At 42.6% G+C, this 24,106-nt stretch overlaps 2 protein-coding genes across 5 annotated transcripts in view; both read right to left on the reverse strand.

The window, feature by feature from the left end:
- Positions 1-6,927, reverse strand: part of PKD1L1 (polycystin 1 like 1, transient receptor potential channel interacting) — a 203,514-nt gene extending 196,587 nt beyond the window's left edge. The window contains 1 exon segment of the mRNA XM_017868553.1: positions 6,911-6,927. The gene's annotated coding sequence lies outside the window, so the exon portion shown is untranslated.
- HUS1 (HUS1 checkpoint clamp component) lies at positions 5,631-22,173 on the reverse strand. Of its 4 annotated transcripts, none has more exons than XR_001884780.1 (9): positions 22,024-22,173; positions 21,265-21,392; positions 20,994-21,170; positions 19,279-19,386; positions 18,159-18,233; positions 11,790-11,889; positions 10,378-10,497; positions 7,633-7,791; positions 6,677-6,978 (listed from the first exon to the last, which is right to left on the reverse strand). XR_001884780.1 is itself a non-coding variant. In XM_017868549.1 (8 exons), exons 1-8 carry the CDS (start codon positions 22,166-22,168, stop codon positions 7,709-7,711), a joined length of 936 nt encoding a protein of 311 aa, XP_017724038.1. In that variant the 5' UTR covers positions 22,169-22,173; the 3' UTR covers positions 5,631-7,708. The 4 variants fall into 4 exon arrangements, 2 of the variants coding, with proteins under 2 accessions (XP_017724038.1, XP_017724040.1); XR_001884779.1 differs by having other exon boundaries at positions 7,598-7,791; XM_017868549.1 differs by having other exon boundaries at positions 5,631-7,791.
- Between the last annotated feature and the right edge of the window lie 1,933 nt (positions 22,174-24,106).

Here is a 24,106-nt window from a genome sequence, read left to right on the forward strand (position 1 = left end):
TATCCCAGAAATTGGGAGTGAAGCTGTGACAACTCACTGGACCACAGAGCCAAGAAAAACCATGATCAGAGGGTAAAGAGAATGGTTCTGTTTGATCATGACACCCCTCCCCCAAGCGCACATAGCACCTCACTTGGAGAATTTCTCTGGAATCACAATTTCTACAGTGGGAAAAAAGAGCAGGAGGTGGGTATTCACCTTCCCCACCATTCTGAGACTCTTCACAGGGGCACACTATGGTCCTTTCCCACTGGAAGCACTGCAGGTGCCATCAGGGTCAGCCTACTAGGTGTAAATTAGAAACAAAGAATGGGGGTGGGGCTTACAGCAATCAGCAAACAAATCACAGAGCCAACTGTAGGGAACCTGGGCTTAGGGCACCATTTGGCACTACACGGGCTGTAGCACTCAAGGGCTTAAAGACCAAAAAAGACAGTGTGCTTACAATTTCTGGACAGACCTACTGTACAAGGACAATCACAGACAAGGCCAGATTGTAAAGACTGTTTATAAATACCTATATATTCAATGCTCAGATATCAATGTGTAACTACAAGGATGAAGAACAGTCAGGGAAACATGATGTCACCAAACAGACAAAGTGCCAGTGACTGACTCTAAAGAGGCAGAGATATATGATATTCCTGATATAATTCAAAATAGCTGTCTGAAGGCATAAAACTCACTGGTAAAAATAACTCAGGAACTGATAACCAATGATGATGATGATGAACAACCCAGATGACTGGCTGAATTCATTGCTCAAACTAGAGAAAAACACTGTCCTACTAAATGATACCATTTTAAATAAACTGATTGGTCATTACTGTCAAGCAATTGAAGTACTTTGTCCAGATACAAATAAAGATGAAGGTTTTGCTCAAATTCAAGTGAGATTTGAAAGCTGAATTAAAAGCTATTCAAGAGTCAGATGACGCATAAGCTGCTATAGCAAACTGCAAGACATTTGCTTTTGTGCATACATCTTCTGCACAATTTGAAATGTCTCAAGGTAATTTCAAAAAAAGTAAACACCTTCTTCATAAAGCTATAAAATATGGAGCAATACCACTAGAAATGCTGCAAACTGCCATGCAGAATTGAAACCTCCAAGAAAGTAGCTGCTTTCAGAGAAGGAAAAGAGTTCATCAACATTGACAATATTAACTATCCAAGAATCATTCTCTAGTTCATTGGACATTTACAGAACAGGAACATGCTGTAATTAGGCAATTAGGCAACAGAAAGCAAAGGCATCCAAATTGGGAAGGAGGAAGTTAAACTGTCCCTGTTTACAGATGACATGATCATAAGTATAGAAAATCCTAACGACTCCACCAAAAAAACTGTTCAAACTAAAAAAACATTCAGTAAAGTTTCAGGATACAAAACCAACACACAAAATCTGTATTATTTCCTTTTTGAGACAAGATCTCACTCTGTTGCCCTGAAACAGAAAGTGCAGTATTGCAATCACAGCTCATTGCAGCCTTAGCCCCCTGGGCTCAACCAATCCTCCCACCTCAGCCTCCCAAGTCGTTGGGACCACCACATCTGGCTAACTTTTGTATTTTTTGTAGAGAAGGGGTTTTGCCATGTTGCCCAGGCTGGTCTCAAACTCACGAGCTCAAGCAACTCACCTGTCTTGGCTTCCCAGAGTGTTGGGATTACAGCCATAACACCAGTATCATTTCTATACATTAATGGTGAACTATCTGAAAAAGAAATCAAGAAAATCCCATTTATAATAGCTATAAATAGATACTATATATATATATATATATTACTACAAAAAAAAAAAAAAAACAATAGAATATACCAAGACAAATAAACTAGATATAAGAATAATATTTAAAAAAAAGAAAAGGTGAAAATCTCTAGGATGAAAACTATAAAACGCTGATGAAAGAAACTGAAGACACAAATAAATGGGAAGTTATCCTGTGTTCATGGATGGAAAGAATTATTTCTTAAATGTTCATACCGTCCAAAGCAATCTGCAGATTCAGTGCAATATTCCTATTCAAGATACCAATGAAATTCCTCACAGCGATAGAAAAAAAATCCTAAAATTCGTATGTAACCACAAAAGACCTTGGATGGCCAAAGCAATCTTGAGCAAAAAGAACAAAGCCGGAGGCATCATAATACCTGACTTCAAAATATACCATAAAATTAAAGTTATAAAAACAGCATGGTACTGGTATAAAAATAGATAGATCAGTGGAACAGAGAACCCAGGAATAAATCCACACATTTACAGCCAACTGATATTCAACAAAGGTGCCAATAACAACATTTATTGAAAAGAAAGGACAGTCTTTCAATAAACGATGCTGGGAAAACTGAAAATCCACATGCAGAAGAATGAAATTAATCCCTTATCTCCCACCATATACACAAATCAACTCAAGATGAATTAAAGACATAGATGTAAGACCTGAAACTATGAAACTGCTAGAGGAAACATAGGGGAAATGCTTCACTAGATTTATACAGGCAAGAATTTTATGAACAAGACTTCAAAAGCACAGGCAACAAATCCAAACAATGGGTAAATCAAACTACATCAAATTAAAAGGCTTCTGCACAGCAAAGGAAACAACCGACAGAGTGAAGAGACAATCTATAGAATGGGAGAAAACATTATATTTGCAAACTATACATCCAACAAAGATTTAATATCTAAAATATAAAAGGAACTCAAACAACTTAATAGTAAGAAAACAAATAAGCCTATTTAAAAATGGGCAAAAGACCTGAACAGACTTCTCAAAAGAAGACAAGCAAACGGCCAATGGGTATATGAGAAAATGTTCATCACTAATCATCAGGAAAATGAAAATCAAAACTATAATGAGATATCACCTCAGTCACCTCATAGCAGTTAAAATGGCCATTACCAAAAAGATAAAAGATTAGCTTTGTTTGGGCCTTTCTTGGGGGAAAAAAAAAAAGACAGAAGGTAAGTGTTGGCAAGGATGTGGAGAAAAGGAAGCTTCTGTATGCTGTTAGAGGAAATGTAAATTAGTATCCCCATTAAGGCAAACAGTATGGAGGTTCTTCAAAATATTAAAAATAGAACTACCATATGATCCAGCAATCCCACTACTGGGTATTCACCCAGAGGAAATGAAATCAGTATATCAAAAAGACATCTTGCACTCCCATATTCACGGCATTATTCACTACAGCCAAGATATGGAAACAACCTAAGTGACCATCAACAGATGAATGGATAAACAAAATGGACATATACACAATGGAGTACTATTCAGCGATAAAAAAGAACAAAATCTGGTCATTTGCAACCACATGGTTGAACCCCTGGAGAATATTATATTAAGTGAAATAAGCCGGGCACAGATGATGCACGATCTCACTTATATTTAGAATCTAAAAAAGCAAATCTCATAGAAGGAGAGTAGAATGGTAGTTACCAGATGCTTAGGTGTTTGGGGGCAGCAGGTAAGGGAGATCCTGGTCAAGGATATATAATTACAGTTGGATAAAAAGAAATGCTGGGTGTGGTGGCTCATGCCTGTGGTCCTAGCACTTTGGGAGGCTGAGGCAGGCAGACTGCTTGAGCCCAAGAGTTTGAGACCAGCCTGGGCAATGTGGCAAAACCTCATCTCTACAAAAAATACAAAAATTAGTCGGGCGCAGTGGCACACACCTGTGGTTCCAGCTACTTGGGAGGGTGAGGCAGGAGGACTGCTTAAGCCCAGGAGTTTGAGACTGCAGTGAGCCGTGATTGTACCACTACACTTCAGGCTGGGGGACAGAGCTAGACCCTGTCTCCCCCAAGAAAAAAAAAAGAGCCATAAACCAGAATAGTCAAATATATAGAGACAGATATTAGACAAGTAATTGCCTGGGGCCAGGAGGTATATGCTGGGGGAGAGCAGAACAAGGGAAGAGAGAAAAATGAAAAATGATTACTTATGGTTAAGAAGTTTCTTTATTGGGTGATGAAAATGTTCTAAAATTGATAGTGGTGATTGTTGTACAACTCTGAGAACATACTAAAAACCACTAGACAGTCTATTTTAAATGGGTGAATTTGTGTGATATGTGAATTACATCTCAATACAGCTGTTTTAAAAAGTACTGAATTGTTACCTCTTCAAAATGATGGATGCTTTGCTAAATTGGCAACATACACTAAGAACATGAATGTCATTAAACACCTTTGCCTAGTGGCTGAACCAGAAGTCCAGCCCCAGGACTACTGTTGAGGCCACATTCTAGGTCCCCAAAAGTGGGCTCCTTCACACCAGGGACAGTCCCTCACTGTAAACTCAGCCTACAGAACTGACGGCTAAGCAGTTCCCTGCTGGGCCAAGGAAGCGCTGGAGGACAACAGGGCCACTTGGATGCTAGCCAGGAGCAACTGGAATGTGAAATTCTTAAGTGTCTCCAATATGGCACAGAATGACCTCAAAACTCGGCTGATAAAATTCTTGGATAAAAAGAATTGCTGGCTGTGGTGGCTTACGGCTATGATCCTAGCACTTTGGGAGCCTGAGGCAGGCAGACTGTTTGAGCCCAGGAGTCCTGGGCAACATGGCAAAACCTCCTCTCTACAAAACAATTTAAACATTAGTCAGGTGGCCGGGCGCAGTGGCTGAAGCCTGTAATCCCAGCACTTTGGGAGGCTGAGACGGGCGGATCACGAGGTCAGGAGATCGAGACCATCCTGGCTAACACGATGAAACCCCGTCTCTACTAAAAAATACAAAAAACTAGCCGGGCGAGGTGGCGGGCGCCTGTAGTCCCAGCTACTCGGGAGGCTGAGGCAGGAGAATGGCGTCAACCCGGGAGGCAGAGCTTGCAGTGAGCTGAGATCCAGACATTGCACTCCAGCCTGGGCGGCGGAGCGAGACTCCGTCTCAAAAAAAAAAAAAAAAATTAGTCAGGCACAGTGGAACACACTTGTGGTTCCAGCTACTTGGGAGGGTGAGGAAGGAGGACCGCTTAAGCCCAGGAGTTTGAGACTGCAGTGAGCCGCCGTGACTGTACTACTGCACTCCAGGCTGGGGGACAGAGCCAGATCCTGTCTCCCCCAGGAAAAAAAAAAAACAGCTAAAAACCAGAATAGGCAAATATATAGAGACAGATATTAGACAAGTAATTGCCTAGGGCTAGGAGGTATATGCTGGGGGAGAGCAGAACAAGGGAGGAGAGAAAAGATGTGCCTACCAAAAGGACGTGGGGCCCTCAACCCAGGGCAGGCAAGGAATGGGACTGCCTTACTTTACCCTGGCATTTAGGACAGTACTCCACAAACCATAAATTCTTATAAATCACAGCCAGTAAAAGTATGTCTCAAAATCCAGAAAGCCATTTAAAAGCAGGTCTCAACACTTTGAGATGTTAGTCTTGAAATAAGTTAATTTTTCAAATTATATTCATTCCTCTAAATGGATTAAATTGCTATTTCTTGACCCGGCAAAATTGTACCTTGGGAGACCATTCAATAAAGCAGCACTGTGCCTTTCTCTAAGTCTGTGGTTTTGTACGGGCTCCTGCCATCCTTTTTCACAGCTCTTTGAGGAGCAAAGAGGTGGAGGACTTAGTAGACACTAAGTAGCAAGTTGTGATAAGAATCAGAAACAGACACCAACTTCTTGAATCTCAACTAAGGTTTCTTCAGCCACATTCTACACAAAGATAAAATCTTAAGCCACTCATTAAAATCTTCAAAATTATGTGTATTTGATAATAAATATCATATAGAGCAAATGGTTAAGTCACTAATACCATTCTCTTTAACAATTTGTTTTATAAAACTACTTTCAGATGTTGTTTCATTTTGTAGCATGATTTTTAAGTTTTCTCACTACAGCTGGAATTAATTTTGTTACAACGAGAAAGGGTTTAAAAATTAAAATGGTGCCTTCTAATTTTAAAATGTTAATTTAACAAAATATTCCACCCTATTTAAACATTATTAAACATAGGCCAGGCATGGTGGCTCACGCCTGTAATCCCAGCACTTTTGAGAGGCCAAGGCAGGTGGATCACGAAATCAAGAGATCGAGACCATCCTGGCCAACATAGTGAAACGCCATCTCTACTAAAAATACAAAAATTAGCTGGGCGTGGTGGCACACACCGGTAGTCCCAGCTACTCGGGAGGCTGAGGCAGGAGAATTGCTTGAACTTGGGAGGTGGAGGTTGCAGTCAGCCAAGATCGTGACACTGGCAATCCGGCCTGGCAACAGAGCGAGACTCCGTCTCAAAAAAAAAAAAAACCGAAACAAGCAAACAAACAAAAAACCATTATTAAACATCAAAAGAACCATTCAAATACACTGGTTTTACCAAAAAACATGAAAAAGCCAAAATATAAATTTTCATGTTAGCTAGTCTTCCATTTCTTCATCTTGTCCTAAGCAACTTAGGCCTCAGTTTTGTAATGTGACATTAAGATAACGTTTATGGATGGGTGTGATGGCTAATGCCTGTAATCCCAGCACTTTGGAAGGCCCCGGTGGGTGGGTGGCTTGAGCCCAGGAGTTCAAGACCACCCTAGGCAACACAGTGAGACTCTGTCTCTATGAAAAATTAAAAACTAGCTGGATGTGGTGGCGCACACCGGTAGTCCCAAGTAGTCAGGAGGCTGAGGTGCGAGGATGCCTTGAGCCAAGGAGGTCAAGGCGGTGAGCCATGATTGTTGCACTTCACTCCAGTCTGGGTGACAGAGTGAGACCTTGTCTCAAACAAAACAAAACAATAAAAGATATTGTTGATCATGTCCACCTCCACAGGACAATGAGATAGAATTATAATAGGAAATATGATAGGTATGTTTCAGGGAGAATGAGCACATCTATCAGTACTGAATCAGCTTTGATGTTCAGAAACATCAAAGAAATATGGTCTCATCACTTAACACAGATGATACCTTAGAAGTTTCGTTTGTTTCTACTCTAAATAGAAGGGTCTTCTTTCCAGAACGACAGATCCGATGCACTGCGGAAGAAAGAAATATAAGGAATTACAACCTAAACCCAAAACTGGCCCCAGGAAGAAACTAATTGGAATGGCAGAAGGAGCTCCCAGCGAAGAGCTGTGTTGGCTGGGCCAGCTCTCCACACATCAAGAGGGGAGTGGACTCAGGTGGGCTTGAGTCCTCAGCAAGAGAGAGAAAGAGACCCCAAATGCTGCAGCTGTGACACCCCATAGCGCTCTGAGTAACCAAGGCAGTGGCGGCGGGGTGACAGAGGCTATACTTTCTGTCACTGGGCTCCAAGGGGCAGGAGCAAGCAGGGTGAACACATTGAAATGCAAGACTGACTGTACGCTACAGGCCGTGCTGAGCTAGAGCCTCTGCCTGGAGGGAAAGTACCCAGCTCCCAGGCAACAGCTGCACGAATTCTGGCTACTACACCAAGTCTAAATACATGGGGATTTTCACAACGTCAATGAGAAATTGTTCTTTAAAGCCTGAATAAATAAATTCTAGCTTTTCTTTTCAATGTCTTAAAAACAAAACAAAACAGACATGAGCAACATGAAGTGATATGTTTATCCAACTGTGTGCCATTAAGTCAACTTTTAGTTAAAATGTTAGAGAGGAACAGATAAGTACAGTGTGTCGATGTGCGGTGCTGTGAGGACACAGACCAGTGATCAGAACACAACGCCTACGGTCTCTCCCATCCTGACAAAGTCTCTGCATGCCAACTCCAGCAACAGGGTGCTAGGACAGCGCGGGGATGAAATACTGAAGGGAGACGTCTTCGTGAAGCAGATCAAAATGCACCATCTTGTTATTCACAATATCTGGGAAGAGAAAAGCCATGATTTTAAAGACCTAGTGCAGCACACATTTTGATATCTACTTTTTCAGAACAGCCTTCCCAGCCTGTGCCTCCTGTTTTAGGCATCTGTCTTCCCTGAGGCAGCTGTGGAGACCACAGTCTCTCACTCTCACTGCCACAGCTGAGGCTGCATCACTGGCATTTAGGACAGTACTCCACAAACCACAAGTTCTTATAAATCACAGCCAGTAAAAGTATGTCTCAAAATCCAGAAAGCTATTTAAAAGCAGGTCCCAACACTTCGAGATGTTAGTCTTGAAATAAGTTAATTTTTCAAATTATATTCATTCCTCTAAATGGATTAAATTGCTATTTCTTGACCTGGCAAAATTTTACCTTGGTAGATCATTCAATAAAGCAGCACATCTACCAGTACTGAATCAGCTTTGATGTTCAGCACTGGCGGCTTCCTGCAGCGAGGAAAGGAAGAGTGAAGCGGCCCAAGCCCTTGGCAAAACCCCCAGCAGGCTGGCAAACCACATTCACCCACATCAGCATCCTTCTGCAGGGAAGAGCAGCTCCTCACCAGTGAGTGGAGGAACTGTGCTGAGAAGAGCCAAGAGCCAGGATCCCCCAACACCTGGGACAGACTATGTCACACACTGCTGCATGGGATGGACCCCTGCATCTCAACGGTCCTGCCAATCCCGTGAGGGCCATGGGTGATGGCTAAAATCCAAGGCATCAGGCATGCAACTAAGCAGGGAAGTAAAGACAACATGAGGGTGGGCAGGAGCACACAGTGTGACAACCACCCAGAGCTTGGCGAGCTGCAGCACAGCAGCCGAGGAAAGGTCTCCAGCAGATGTGAGTGAGTGACAAGAAACCATGTATGAGCAGGCTGCAGAGAGGCCAACCCCAGGAGATGGGAGGTCAGGGAAAGGACCAGAAAGGACAAGCAGGAAGACAAGCATTCTTTAAGAGAGGTGGTACAAGGGCACAGGAGAGGCAGAGACTGAGGGTGGCAGGACCTAGCTAGAGGAAGGGACAACTGATCCGACACCTGAAGGAGACTGATAGAGACAGAAAAGGGGCTTTGGGAAGTTAAGAAGGTATGAGAAGTTCAACCTAGGGTTTTTTTTTTTAAATTTTGCTACATCACAATTTGCTGGTCCTCCTTTCTCTGCTACACGTGGGGACACCAAAGTGAATGTTGAGAAGACACATGGCTTAGTCAACCACCTTTGATAAGAACTCCTCTGTGTTCCTCATCAGCCTTGGATTCAGAAGGTCCCCAAAATACCAAGTTCAAAGACTGATGTTGTGCAGCGCAGGGACCCCCCAACCCCTGTGTTTCCATACTCTACACAGACGAGGAGTATTTCACCCTCTCACCATTCACACTGTGCTTGTCAGGACCAAGGGTCTGGGCATTGTACAGGAGCTTGGGAGAAGTGCAGCCATGAGGCCCAGCCCAAACTATGAACAAGGAGTCCCTTTACACGACCTCCAGGTGATCTCCATGCACATCAAGGTTCTGAGAAGCACCTTTAAGGACCTGGCACTGCCACACAGCTCCCACTATGCTCGGCCTTAGAAATATGACACCGTTCATGTCAAAGTTCCTTAAAAAGCAGCACAGCTACCTCACTCCAAAACTCCTCATGATCTGGCCTCATCTAGCTTCTCCATCTCTATCCTCAGAGCTGCTTCTCTGGTGGTATCTCCTTCTGTGCCCATCACTCCAACTGATGCCTTCCCCAATTCCCTAACACCCATCGCTCCTCCCATGGTCTCTTCTGATTCTCCTCATGTCTCTCATTTAAAAGGGCTGGTCCTTGACATTGCCACCTAGAATGTTCTGTTCCTTCTCTACAGCACACTGCAGATCCGAAGGGGATGAGGTGCAGTGTTGGCCCAACCTCCTCTCAGCTCAGCCTGGGAGCTATTCTACAAAACGTGGAACTTCAAATCCAGGCTGCAGTCGCTGTGATTTCAGTAGAAGGTGACAAAAATGCCTTGAAAAGCTCTTGGCAGGTAATGACCTTCTCATGTGTGGTCAGCAGATGAATAGTGCTGGAGCAGGTGTGTGACCTCACAAGACGGGGCCCAGCCAGAATCAAGAGGCAACTGTTAACCAGCAGCCAAGGGATAGATATGGGGCAGCGAGTGCAGGCCAGCGTAGCCACAGAAAGGAAACAAGACATCACAAGGGAAAACTTAAATCCAAGCCAAACCGTGTCTGGCACTCTGAGTAGGTCAAATTAGATGGCCATGGAGAAGGTGGGATGATCTGCACCCATCCTCCCAAGGGCGTCGCCAGGTGCGCTGGCCAGCTGAGGCAGCACACAACCCACCTACCAACCAGTGTGGCTGCAGGTTTCAGGCGCTAACAGAGTGCCCAGGGGTTGTTTCTCTGCTGCCACCTTAGGTACTTCTAAATCCAGGAAAATTTTAAAAACCCGACTGTCCTAGGAAGCTAAAGTCCACATAATTGAGCTTTTTTTTTTTGGACTTACGAGACTATATGCAATCTGTTAGATTAGAGTTGACTGAAGCATTTAGAATATGAAAGGATATGAAAAACAAAACAGACAAGCACACTCACTGCATAAGGCCTTTGTGGGATTTACTTGTTGTCCAGCAAGAAACTGCAGGAGCTTCCTAATATCTACGTGCACTTCAGCCATGTGTTCCACGTTCCTGTCTTGATGGGTGCTTTCAGAGGCTAAAATGATAGGAATGCGTTTAAATACAACATCTTCGCACATAACAGGAAACCTGGAGACACTTGCATTTTACTTGAATAAGTGATTCACTTTAGCACTGGTTTTAGCATCCTGGAGAAGTACTGCAACTTGTAAATGTTGTCATTCATTAAGCATAAGGTCCTAACTATTTAAAATACTATGATAATTTCCAGGGCATCTTTATTTACAGGGGACTTGAAATATAACACAATCCCCCTCTTTAGGTCAAAGAAAATTGTATTTATTTGTACTCACTATGTATTTTAAGAGTGAAAATATATACATTAACTAATGCAAGGCCTGTCATTCTCAAGTGCAATTAAAAAAAAATCCTTTCAACTTCTGAGAAAGTACCAAAGGTAAGTCCCACCTTATGTTTATTAAAAGAAACAAAATGAGTGACATCAGAATGAATCACTTTACACAATATTATCAAAGGTTTAACCACATGGATTTCACTCTGCTGGAATAGGATGCTCTCAACTAGAAAGTAAACATTCCTTCCAACTCTATGCTAAAATCTGCGTTTATATTCAAGCAAACTTGTAGTAACTTAATTCTAAACGTGACCAGGGCCGATTTTATTGGTTATGGAACACCTATGTATCATAAAATGATTTTCTCATCATCCCCAGGTGTTTCTCCCCTGGTCCTTTGCCTGCTTTCCTGCTGAGGCAGCTCCTGCTACTGTGCAGCTGCCCACTTTCCAGCCATGATTCTAACCCCTTCTTGGCTTATGACTCGCCAGACTGTCCAACCGTCCCCTCTTTCCCCACTTGCTGAACTGACTCTATCGTCCCTTATTACCTTGTATGAGATGAGAAATGTGATCAAGTGAAACAGTTTTGCATCTGCTACACTAATTTCTTACATATGGAAGTAACTAAAGGAGGAGAATATAAGAACAAGTGTATCTACCTTTCTGAATCCATTCCAGGTGAGAAATGGAAATCTTTAGGAGTAGAATAGGAATTGAAGAGCTGGAAGGGATCTTGGAGGTTATTTAACTTGATCCAAATTCTACAGAGTATGGAGACCCTGCACAGATCCGTCAGCTACTTGGTGGCACAGCTTCTCCCCCTGGTGGCTAACTGCTCCACTACACCACAGAGATACGTAGTCCAATCTCAATTCCTTTGTTCTTTCTTTACCCAAGCATGAAACAAAGTCAACTGAATTTCAACCTTTTTACATTAAGAGACCTCAATAGGTAGGTTATCTGACACAGTTAACTTATCAAAAGCAAAATATAACCCACTAGAACACTTACCTAAAGGAGGATTTCCAAGATCTTTAAAATGAGTTGTAACACATACTAATTCAGTTTCTATTTTCAAATTCAATTCTCCATCTAGGTTTGCTTCAATAACCTGCAAATTGAGTATTTTACATAGTCTTAGAGAAAGAAGACAAAAGGAAAAAAACTCCATGGGCGGCAGCTTTCACACAACCAGATGACAAAGTACCCTACAAAACCTCAAAACACCTCAGAGCGCCCTGAGACCCCCGTGCTATCAGCGAAAGACAAGATAAGGCCCAAGAGCCAAGAACTCAGAAACCTCCCAAAAATCTCAAAGGGGCAGTCCCCCTGCCTGCCTCCCAGAATGGAGAACACAGTAAAGATGTGAAAACAGGTTTGCCAGGAGACTACAGCAGCACAAGGGCAGGGCTCTAGGGAGGGCTTGGTGGGGCTGATGAGAACTCCCTCACAGCAGAAGAGAGTCCTACAGTGAGACGGAACCACGGGAAGTAAGAGCCTCAACTGAGCAGAATGGACACCTTGGGCAAAAAAAAAAAAAAAAAAAAAAGGAATGACGCTTTAAATGAAGGAAAAAGAGGGACAGATCTCAGAAAGTCCCGGAGACGTGGTGAGGATGCATGTTTTAATATTTTATGGTTACAAAGAATAGAGAATTCTAGAGTCATTAAGTTAGAAAATTATTTTGGTCCACCTTCACTCCTACAATGAAACTTCCTCCTAAAATAACCAGAAAAACCACCTACAACAGCAACAACAAAAGGATTGTGGTTGACTTCCATATAATAATATTCTGAAAAAGGAAAAACAGAAATTATAATGTCCAAATAGCACACTCAGAAACTAAAGGCACTCTGCAAACCAGATGCAGAGTGTAGCCTATTATTTCAAGACCAACTAAAAGAAATGAACAATAATAAAAGCTATGACAGAACAACATAAATCAGAATTAGGGAAGCTCAGACATGAGATGACCAGACAGCATGCACATATGAAAACATAGCTGACAGTACAGGAAGTAATTAGAAACACAAGGAAAAATTTCAGAAACAGAAACTAGTTTAGAAGGAAGAAGACTAGAGCAAATAGGTGCCACAGAGAGAATAGTAAGAGAAACTGGGATGGAAAGGAGAAAAATAAAATTTACCAAACAGAAACAAAGAGATGAAAAGGATCTGACAGAAAATAATAAAGATGGTAGAGAAGAACCAAGCCCTCTGAGTCCCAGAAGAAAAAGAAAACACTGGAAAATAAATGCTATCAACTACAGCTCAAAACTTTCCTGAAGTGAATGAAGAGTTGGGCCCACTTACTGAAAGGACACACCACACACCTGGGAAAATTGACCCCGGATGGTCAAGACAGTTGGATTTAAAGAAAATGGGAAAAATCCCCAGAGTATTTAGTCCCCACCTTCAAATGAATAAATCCAAGCTGTGAAACAAAATCAGAATGGAATCAGACTTTTTGATAGCAATAATATACACCAGCAGACAATGCAGTGCAGTGAGCCAAACTGACATTCTAAATACATGATAACCAATGGAATCCTATTCCTGTGAGCCCTTGCTGAGTGATATGCTAGAGAATAAGCTTTTAAAAACCAAAAAATCATTGGAGAACTTACAGCATAAACAGTGTGAGCCTTATTTTGACCTTTGGAACCAAAACTAAACAACAGGAGCGAAGAGGACAGAATAATGTGTAGTAATAAAATTTTATGCTCTGATGATGTAGACATAATATAACCATTACAAAACAGGAAGGAGGAAAATGAGAAAAGAATGTGGAAATCAGTGTCTTATTTTTATAAAATATAATAAACCATTTGTCATAAATACACATTTAGTATGACTATAAGGCCTTTAGAATTTCACGAGAACATAGCCATTTATTTAGAAAATAAACTCACGTGTTGGAAAATGAAATTCCCAAATCCAGAAGGGTCTGGGGCTGCTGTTGGGTTACCAGGACTGAGGATTGCTGAGCTGAACTCCACATGCCCAGGCTACCAGACTTCTGCCTCTCCCTCACATACCATCGGGCGCCCCTCTTCTACTCCTGCTCTTGCTGCCTTAGGACAGTCTCCACAGGTCACAAGGGGCTCCTTTCCTCTGAAGCTCCTCTCTACCCTCCCCCCCAACAACCAATCAGTTCTTTTAATTGGATGGAACCTAGAAATGAAGCATATGTCACAGTGTGGTTTGAGGTTTTGCTAACCTATCCTGGTCCACTCCCGCACCTACAATGAAACTTCCTCCTAAAAGAACTGGTACATATTATTTCTCTTTTTGACGTTGATATCTGCCCAATGTTAAAGCCTAGGAGGTCTCTGGAAAGCCTGTGTGTAGTCTGCCAGACAGCATTTTGCCATCTTGTACTATAAAAGTGTCATCTAACAACTAGTCTTATTTAGGGCCATTCCATCCTCACAGTGCCACAGACAGAAAAGAGAGAAGGCATCCTGTCTGCACAGTTCTGTATCAGCGTCCATGTTTACTGAATACAATTTAGTGTTCCTTGTTCCTGTTCCTTAAAATTGGTGAACTCTGAATAGTTTTCATTCCAAAACAAAGTTTTCTAACTTGGGTGAACTCTTATTTCTGAGTTTTCACATTAATAGAAAAATAGTGCCCCAGACTTACTTGTTGTATAATCTACTTTGAATGAGAAATACTCACTTTCAACCCTTTTCTTTCATTAATCCAAAAAACAGATTGTTATATTTCCTAACCCGCTTTCCTACAATCTGGAACAATAGGTGACCGAAATAAAATACATAAAACAATCTTTGTGAATATGCTGGACTGCTTATTGGGGCTCTGTAAGGCTAACACATGACTTATGCTCATTTGTTCCAAATAACCACACACTCAAGATCTGTAAATTCCCATTGTTTTGAAAAACAATGGTTTTAGATATAAATAAATAAATACTTATTCAAAAATGCAACTTGCAATGGTCTTAGATGCACTTCAGGCTTAAATGTTCTCTTGCATTTTTTTTGAATTCCTAAAAGTCTCAGTAACAGAACATTAGATTCTAACTCCCTCCTAAATGTTAACACCTGGTGCCTAGCACATGGTGGCCTTGAGTCAATACTTATTGAAGAAATTAACAAACAATTAATTCTCTGAACACTGGTCACCCATGTCTATTTTATGATTCGGTTATTTGGAATATGATGCACATCAACATACTTGATTTCTTAAGTATCAGGGTATGATCTTTTCAATGATTTCCTTAAAATAGTCACCTATTGTTTACTGAATGCTGACTATACTGGGCACCTAGTAAAAATTATCTCTAAATTTATAAAAAGTGACGAAGCCCCTGTCATAGCTGCGCTGTTATCCCTATTTGGGGTAGTACCCAGCACTAGGGCACTCACTGCACAGCGCAGCCTGGAGCTGAACCCAGGTGTGTGGCTCCAAAGACTCCCCTCTTCCACATCATGACTCTAAACATAGACTCTCTGGTTTCCATCATTAAGGTGACCCTGCAAAGCTGTTTCTCAGATAACAATTGAAGTACAATATAGTATGGCACTGATATGGTTTGTTTTGGCTCAGTATTCCCACCCAAATCTCATCTCGAATTGTAATCCCCAAGTGCTGACGAAGGGGCCTGGTGGTAGGTGACTGGATCACGGGGGCAGCTTCTCCCATGCTGTTCTCATGATAGTGAGGGAGTTCTCATGAGATCTGATGGTTTTAAAAATGACAGTTTTTCCTGTGCTCTTCTCTCTTCAGCTGCCATGTAAGACGTGCCTTGCTTCCCCTTTGCCTTCTGTCATGATTGTAAATTTCCTGAGGCCTCCTCAGCTAGACAGAACTGTGAGTCAATTAAACCTCTTTTGTTTATAAATTCCCTGGTCTCAGGTAACATATTTATAGCAGTGTGAAAACGGAGTAATACAGGCACAAATCACAAAGTACTGTTACGTGATGTGGTCTGAAAGCAGGCAGCACTGACATCCCCCAGGAGCCGGTCAGCAATAGAGCCTTAGGCTCCAGCTCAGACCTCCCAAATCAGAATCTGCACTTTAACCAGATCCCAGGGGATTCACACACATGGTAGAACTCAGAAGTAATGTTCTTGCTTATTTTTCTGTTCCTGCATGAGTCACATACACAACCCACCCCATCAGTCACACTTCACATTTAATGAAAGGAAGTGACTGGGCATCTCTAATGGGAAGGTGGACATTTTTAGTGTGTTGAGTCTACCATTTTCCTTAGTTCTACTGCCTGTAATATTCAGACACAGAATTCTGGATACCCAGGAAGACCTCATTACGTACTTTGCTACAGTAACTTGATTATGTACTTTGCTACAGTAACTTGATAACTTTCCATTTAGTAATTCCAGAATGTAGTAGCCACTCCACAAAATGTCTGTTTTTTAAACTACAAAAAAGAGAAAACAAAACACCTCTGATGATTCTAAGCTACCCTTCTACCTCTCTACTTTGCTGAATCATTTTCATTGAACAGAAAGAACAAACAAATGCCATCCTTCAATTAACCATCCTGTCTTTTCTCTCCTGGGCCTCTTTAAATTTCTCTGGAAGTCCCCAGGGTATCCCTAGATGAAGCCAGCCTGACAACTGGATCAACATCACTGCAGTCACAGGTGACACCAATGTCGGCACAGTGCACACTGCTTCATGGAAAACAGATTTTAAATTAAAATGAGCTCTATATAGAATTTATGAAAGAAAAGCCTTGAGTTAGGTCCAACGATAGCAATGCTCTTAGTGAGCAGAACTCTAGGAAAAAACAGCCCAGTGTACATTTTCTAGGCTTCAAAATACTTTTGTGATTTCAAAGACCTCTTGAAGCTAAATTTTAACACTAAAAATTTAACACACTAAAAATGTCTACCTTCCCATTAGAGATGCCCAGTCACTTCCTTCTTTCATTAAATGTAACACTTAACTGCTGCCTACCGAGTGGCAATCTCAAACTGGGCAGCTGGGACACAAAGATGATTAAGATGGGGTTTCCCTTATCAAGAAGCTGGTGGTTCAGGAGACCTTCAGAGATATTAGCAGGTGATTTACCATGTACACTGGACAGCTCAGCTCCATGGAGGAGGGGCTTCCAGAGGGGTGGTGGGGAAAGGTCTGTTATGAAGCATGAGAATGGCTAAGTGCCTTCCAGGGAGATGGAGAGAAGAAGCCATGTGCGAAATGGCAAAGAAACTGAACAGAAAAGAAGAGGCATTGTTGGGGAATACCAGAACCCAGCCTGGTTCTGCAGGGAGGGTGTGGCAATACAACAGAGATGTGGCTACAGAGGTGGCCTGGTATACTAGGAAGATCAAAAGTTTATGCTTCATCAGGTGGACAGTGGTCTTTAAAAGATTCAGGGACATAACCAAGTGTGTTTTTTGGAGTGGGGTGGAGGGAGCAGGGGGCAGGGGGAGGGGCAGTGAGTGAAGGAAGAACTCAGAATAACCCCAGGTATGAATGAGGATAATCCACGTATTTCCCACCACTGTCATACACTGTAACATTTCGAGCCACTTGGCCATAGGAGACTTTCACAAAATAAACAGAAAATAAACAGAAATATAAAAGTGCCCCCTAGCTTGGTATGAGGGGTGCTTGGAATAAAGGCTGCTATGGTGTGGCATACTTTTGTCCCTGGCTCACTGAAAGACATTTGGCATGCAGACAGGAAACTCCAAACTCACTGTCAATCGTATCAGTGACTCATAGAAAAATATGGGCACATTAGCATGTAAAAGATACAATGTTCTGGCCGGGCGCAGTGGCTCACACCTATAATCCCAGTACTTTGGGAGGGATCACGAGGCAGATCACGAGGTCAGGAGATCGAGACCATCCTGGCTAACACGGTGAAACCCGTCTCTACTAAAAATTCAAAAACAAAACAGTAACTGGGCGTGGTGGCAGGCGCCTGTAGTCCCAGTTACTTGGGAGGCTGAGGTGGGAGAATGACGTGAACCCGGGAGGCGGAGCTTGCAGTGAGCCGAGATCGCACCACTGCACTCCAGCCTGGGTGACACAGTGAGACTCTGTCTCAAAAAAAAAAAAAAAAAAAAAAATGTTTCATCCAAAATGTAAGAGGAAAAACAGGCAGAACGGCTGAACAGATCCTTAATATACTATAAACACAAGGGATTAAAGGCAAATATAAAAGCTTTCCTCAGTGAATGAGACTTGAAAAGTACTGGGATAGGTTTCTAAATCCAACTAGCAATCTGCAGGTTCTCAGCACTAGGCCAGGTCCTCATGAGTGGGAACTTGGTTAGGAGGTGCCCATCTGCGTGGACTGCTGCAGGGTGAGCTAGAGCATCCATGCCGCCCCACCAAATACTTCAGAGTTCTTTTCTAAAGAAGTTGTGACTTACAAGGTGATTGCTGATGTTTTTCATTTTTTCCACAACACTCTTCATAGTCTTCAAGACTGGTAAATAAATACTAACCTACAAAACCAATGAGAAAAGCACAAGTATTAAAAATATTAATATACTCTAGTAATGACAAGGGCTCCATAACTAACTCTGGAACACACTGCATGCTCAAAAACTACGGGATACTATTTTACAATTTTCTGAATAAAGTTCTTTTAAAAATATAAAAAGAAAACCAATTCTATTTCACTAACTCAAGGATGCTCAAGCAAAATTAAAGAATGGAATGCCTGCCTCTGGTTACCTCAGCAACCATGTCCCTGCGGGCATTCTTCTGGCTCAAGAAGGAACAGGGCACTTCAGCTGAGAAGCCCCTATATTGGTCCAGGGGGAATAAAACTCAGGCACTCAGCAGTAGGCCCTCCTCTAAGGGACATTTACACCTATGATTCAGGGGCCTTTTCCATGCTCTGTGCAAAAATATGGCAGAGAGTCACTGCATCACACCTGAGACTGTTACCAAGAGTGCTCTATAAAACATGGGCTTTTTCGAAATCAGTGTAGAAGTCGTCTAGTAAAAGTCAAGTAATTATTTTACCCAGCATATTTTTGTACTTTCTTCTTAAATAAATTGTGAGCAAGAGGAAATGGGCCCTTTGGCATCACCTTTACCTTCTGGGGTTCTAGGGTTAACCATCAGCATGACTGTTAACCCATATTAGCCCTAAACCATGAAATTCCTCTCTTCTTGGCTTTCGTGCACATCCAGATATCGCTCCTGACTGGCTGAGGAAAAGATCAAGTCTTGGAAACCCAAATTGGTGTCTAAGGTCAAGAATACTAACAAATACTAATTGTCCTCCAAAGTATCATTTCAGTTGTGTTTTAAATGATGTTGCTGAGTGAGACATTTTCTACATATAGGAAGGCATGACATTTCTATCATATGCAACATGTTTTAAGATGTTTTATGTAAATAACAAAAGGCAAATATTCTAATGTTTTCCTTAAGAATCCTTTAAAAATAAAATATACTGCAAGACTACAACTGAAATTAGAGAATTCAAGTCATGCCATTTAATGTGGGGTGTACAACAGGATTGCGGGCATCACCTACATCAGGATCTGGGACCACCGGTTCTTGCAAGTCCTTCCACAATTTCCTAGGAATCACCTTTATGGGGATGTCATGTGTCACAATGCGGCTACTGCTTGACATAGATAACTGCCAAGAAAAGAATTAATTTAAAAATATTTCTGTTGTTAATATTAAGCAACAACAAAACAACCCAAAGACAGGAGGACAAAAAAGTTGAAATGCCAAATCTAAGTGGAATGCTGTCAATTTATTCCCTGAAAAGCCATTCGACCAATATTGATGGTGCCAATATTTATGGAACAGACTCTGGGTACTTTCAGGAACTGGGAAGTGTGGTGAATAAGACAAAAAGGTCCTCAGTGTTCCAATGGAACAAACGGATCAATAAAAATGCAAACAAATGAAATTGCATGACATGCTCATTACAGTCGTGAGAAAGCAAACCACAGTGACCAGGGTGAGTGTGGGGGAGTTTCCTTAGACTGACGAGGTGACATTTCAGATACCACCAAAAGCAACAGCCATGGGAAGACAGGAACAAGGGGACAGGGTTTCAGGCTGGGGAAACAGCACATGTAAAGTCATCAGGCAGAAAGAAGCAAGCCTGCTATGTTGACGCAACCAAGAGAAGGCCACTCTTTGGGCATAGGACACTCAGGGTGCTGCAGTTTCTAAACAGTTAAAAGGCAAACTATATTTACTTCTAGGGGCTTCTATGAGACTCACAGAACAAAATATCTTGCACTTTTGGACAAAAAGTATTATACGTTACTATCTTGCTTTTCCTTAAGCAATAGAAAAAACATACCAAACTTATGTTGTGACATGAAATACCCTAATTAGCTGTAAGAACTGCCTGACTGCAAAGAGTCGAGAGTTATGAAGAAAAGTTGGGTCGGGTGCGGTGGTTCATGCCTATAATCGCAGCACTTTGGGAGGCCTTTGGGAGGACGAGGTAGGTGGATCACTTGGGATCAGGAGTTCAAGACCAGCCTGGCCAACATGGTGAAACCCCAAATCTACTAAAAAAATACAAAAATTAGCCGGGTGTGGTGGTGGGTGCCTGTAATCCCAGCTACTTGGTAGGGTGAGGCATGAGAATCACTTGAACCTGGGAGGCGGAGGTTGCAGTGAGCCCAGATCGCACCACTGCACTCCAGCCTGGGTGACAGAGAGAGACTCAGTTTCAAAAAAAAAAAAAAAAAAAAAAAGGAAATATGAACCTCATTCCATGAGTAACAAGAGCAACTCTGGGTTGTATGTGTGCGCATGAGGTTGTGTATTTGTGTGTTTGGAGGACAGCTGTGCACTAAATTCATCTGGCAGTAGCATATAAAACATATGTGTACTGAACAATGAGGGGCCATTTAAAGGTTATTACAGCAGATGAGGCAGGGTACGAGTGGGGAGAAAACATGTCAACGGTGAAAATGCATAGAAACCATGATTTCTAGACAAGGTGACAATACCACTACAAGAAATAGAGAGGCTGGAAGTTTTATGGCTTGGAAAAAGCAGCAGTCTAGCCGAATGCATATGATAACAACAGTATTTTAAAATGAGGAGGAACTGACTCTAATGCAAAATATAGTTATGGACCAGATCTTTAAATTTAAATAAACCAAATAGCTTTCAACAATATTTATTGTTAAAGAGGCTAGGCTAACTGTGTCTATTCCTTCGAGGCCAAGACTTCTGCGGGAAATTTCTGAAACCCTGACTCTCCTACTCACCAGCTCCACGGAGACTGTGAGGCAGGGAAAGTGTTTATTAGTCAGTTTGATTTTCAAGGCTCTGGCATTCTGGGCAGTTTTCAAGGCTCGAGATAAGTTTTCCGATGTTAGCTCTAAATAAATCTCATTGTTTTCTGCAGAGACACCTTCCATTTGAAATTCGTTGAAGAAGTTCTCCTATGGGAAAAACACGGGGGATGAGGCAGGGCATTTGTGGTCTTTCCAGAGACAATCTGCAGAGTGTGCGGGCCTCTCAGAAGTTTTTGCTCACCTGTTCCAGCTCACACCACATGCTCACCCCTCCATTAGCCAGCTTGTCACAAAGGATGAAGTTAAGCTTATCAGGGCTGATGCGGAGGGTGCAGGTTTTGGCAAGCTTGGCTATCATGTTACTGATTCCTAAAGCAGGGGTTAAAATAAGGAATTACTAAAACGCACATCATGTATCCTAGAGACCAACTTATTTTACAGAATTTCTTGTTCATCATGGTGCAACTTCTCGGTGGAAAAATAATCACTTACACTGGTATCACACTGGAAAGTCTGATGTCACGCAATTCTCCCAACAAACCCGGGGAGATGTACAGCACACATCATCAGTGCTCAAATAAGAAAACAGGCACCTACTAGTCATTCATTCATTTAACACGAACTTACTGCAGTACAGAGTTCAATGCAAGGTTAGGCACTGTCAGGGTGGAGGGACGAATGGGGCCTTGAAGGAATGTCAATGCCTGATAAAACCGTCTGTGGGAGCAGTGGCCGCTTGCTTTTAAAGCCGCGTGATCGGAATCAAGTTTCAGAAACGTCCCTTGAAAGCCGCCTTCACCCCCACAAGTGCCCTCCGACCCGACCCGCGCACTCCCTGCCCCATCCTCTCGCGGCCTCCACCAGCACCCCTATGCCTGCCCCATCCTTCCGCGGCCTCTTCCGCCGCCCATCCCCGCTCTGATCTTCCACCGCGGTCCACACCGCGCGCTCACTGCTTCCTTCCATTCTTCCCTCGCTCCCCTCCGGCCTCCCTGCTCACGTGTAAAGTGGTTCAGACAGGCCCCATCCACGATCTTGGCCCGAAACTTCATGGCCCCTCCTGCCGCAGCCGCGACGGCCTCTGTGGTAACAGATAAGTGTCGCGCCCTGAGTATCCCCGCCCGGAAACACGGCGGCGCGCACATTGGTTCCGCCCGGCTCCGGCTACCCGGTTTTTGCCAGGATTGCCTCCGGGCCACGCCCCTGGGGTGGTGGGGCCAGGGGTAACGCCCCAGAGAAGGTGGGGTCACGGGTCAAGGATCACAGGTCACGCCCCGAGGAGGTGGGGTCCCAGTCTCCGGGTATGCCTCCGCGCTCCGGGGTAATGGTGGAATCTACTTTTAGTGAGGCGGTGGCTTCAAGCCCCAGATTTGGGGAGGTGGTTCTGAGAATTCACGTTTTGAAAGAATTTTGTGACACCTACTTCAAGTGCTATTTTAAAATATCCAAATACAATTAGTCGTTTATAAAGGTTAAACAATATTATCTTAAATATACCTCTCTAAGGTAGAGCAGCTTTAAACCCTCCAGCCTCAGATGACGGTACCGGTACTTTGGTATTGAATCATCTTGGTTGATTAAGGTTCTGAAAACTGTTTTAAATGACTTTTTAAAAAATTTAACATATTACTGGCTAGTTGGTAAAGACGGGATGCTTAAAGAACACTGACGTTAAGTGATAATTCTGCAGTTTGCCTCAAGACGAACTTTATTACATCCGATAAAATTCTTATTAGCATAAATAATGTCATTAGGTTTTTTTAAAAGGAAAGAAATTTTAAAGGAGGAAATGAAGTAACAGTTGTATCTAATTTGGTTTTTCAAAGACTAAAGATTATCTAGGTTAATTGTTATTTTTAATGCCCTTTGCAAATAGGAGCCTAGACCGTTGTCTTTAACTTGACATATAGAATCAAGACAATGCAGGTGATGATTATGATGATGATGATGATGATTTTGAGATGGAGTCTGCCTCTGTTATCCAGGCTGGAGTGCAATGGCGTGATCTCGGCCCTCTGCAACCTCCACTTCCCGGGTTCAAGGGATTCTCCTGCCTCAGCTTCCCGAGTAGTTGGGATTACAGGCACAAGCTACTAGGCCCGGTTAATTTTTTTTTTTAGACGGAGTCTCGCTCTGTTGCCCAGGCTGGAGTGCAGTGGTGCAATCTTGGCTATAATCCCAAAGTGCTGGGATTATAGGCATGAGCCACTGCGCCAGGCCCAGATTATTTTTAAAGACACATGCACATGTTATGTTTATTGTGGCACTATTCACAATAGCAAAGACTTGGAACCATCCCAAATGTCCATCAATAACAGACTGGATAAGGACAAGTTGGACATATACACCATGGAATACTATGCGGCCATAAAAAAGGATGAGTTCATGTCCTTTGCAGGGACATGGATGAAGCTGGAAACCATCATTCTCAGGAAAATATCACAAGGACAGAAAACCAAACACTGCATGTTCTCACTCATAAGTGGGAGTTGGACAATGAGAACACATGGACACAGGGAGGGGAACATCACACACTGGGGCCTGTTGGGGGATGGAAGCCTGGGGGAGGGATAGCGTTACGAGAAATACCTCATGTAAATGACGAGTTGATAGGTGCAGCAAACCAACATGGCACGTGTATACCTATGCAACAAACCTGCATGTTGTGCACATGTACCCTGGAACTTAAAGTGTAATAATAAAAAGGTGCAAAATACAAAAATTGCAGTTTTGCCTATTTTAAGACTATAACATGAAGCAAAATTCTAATCTTCATTGTCACATGCGAGTGTTTACCAGACCAAACTTAATATACCACTTTCAAAGTTATGCCAACAGGCGGGGCAGAGTGACTCTCTCCTGTAATCCCAGCATTCTGGGAGGCTGAGGCGGGTGGATCATCTGAGGTCAGGAGTTTGAGACCAGCCTGGCCAACGTGGTGAAACCCGGTCTCTACTAAAAATACAAAAATTAGCCCGACGTGATAGCTTGTGCCTGTAATCCCAACTACTCAGGAATCTGAGGCAGGAGAATCACTTGAACCCAGGAGGCGGAGATTTCAGTGAGCCGAGATCTGCCACTGC

This window comes from Rhinopithecus bieti, unplaced genomic scaffold (genome assembly GCF_001698545.2).
Source record: "Rhinopithecus bieti isolate Rb0 unplaced genomic scaffold, ASM169854v2 scaffold_3527, whole genome shotgun sequence".
Taxonomy (NCBI): Eukaryota; Metazoa; Chordata; class Mammalia; order Primates; family Cercopithecidae; genus Rhinopithecus; species Rhinopithecus bieti.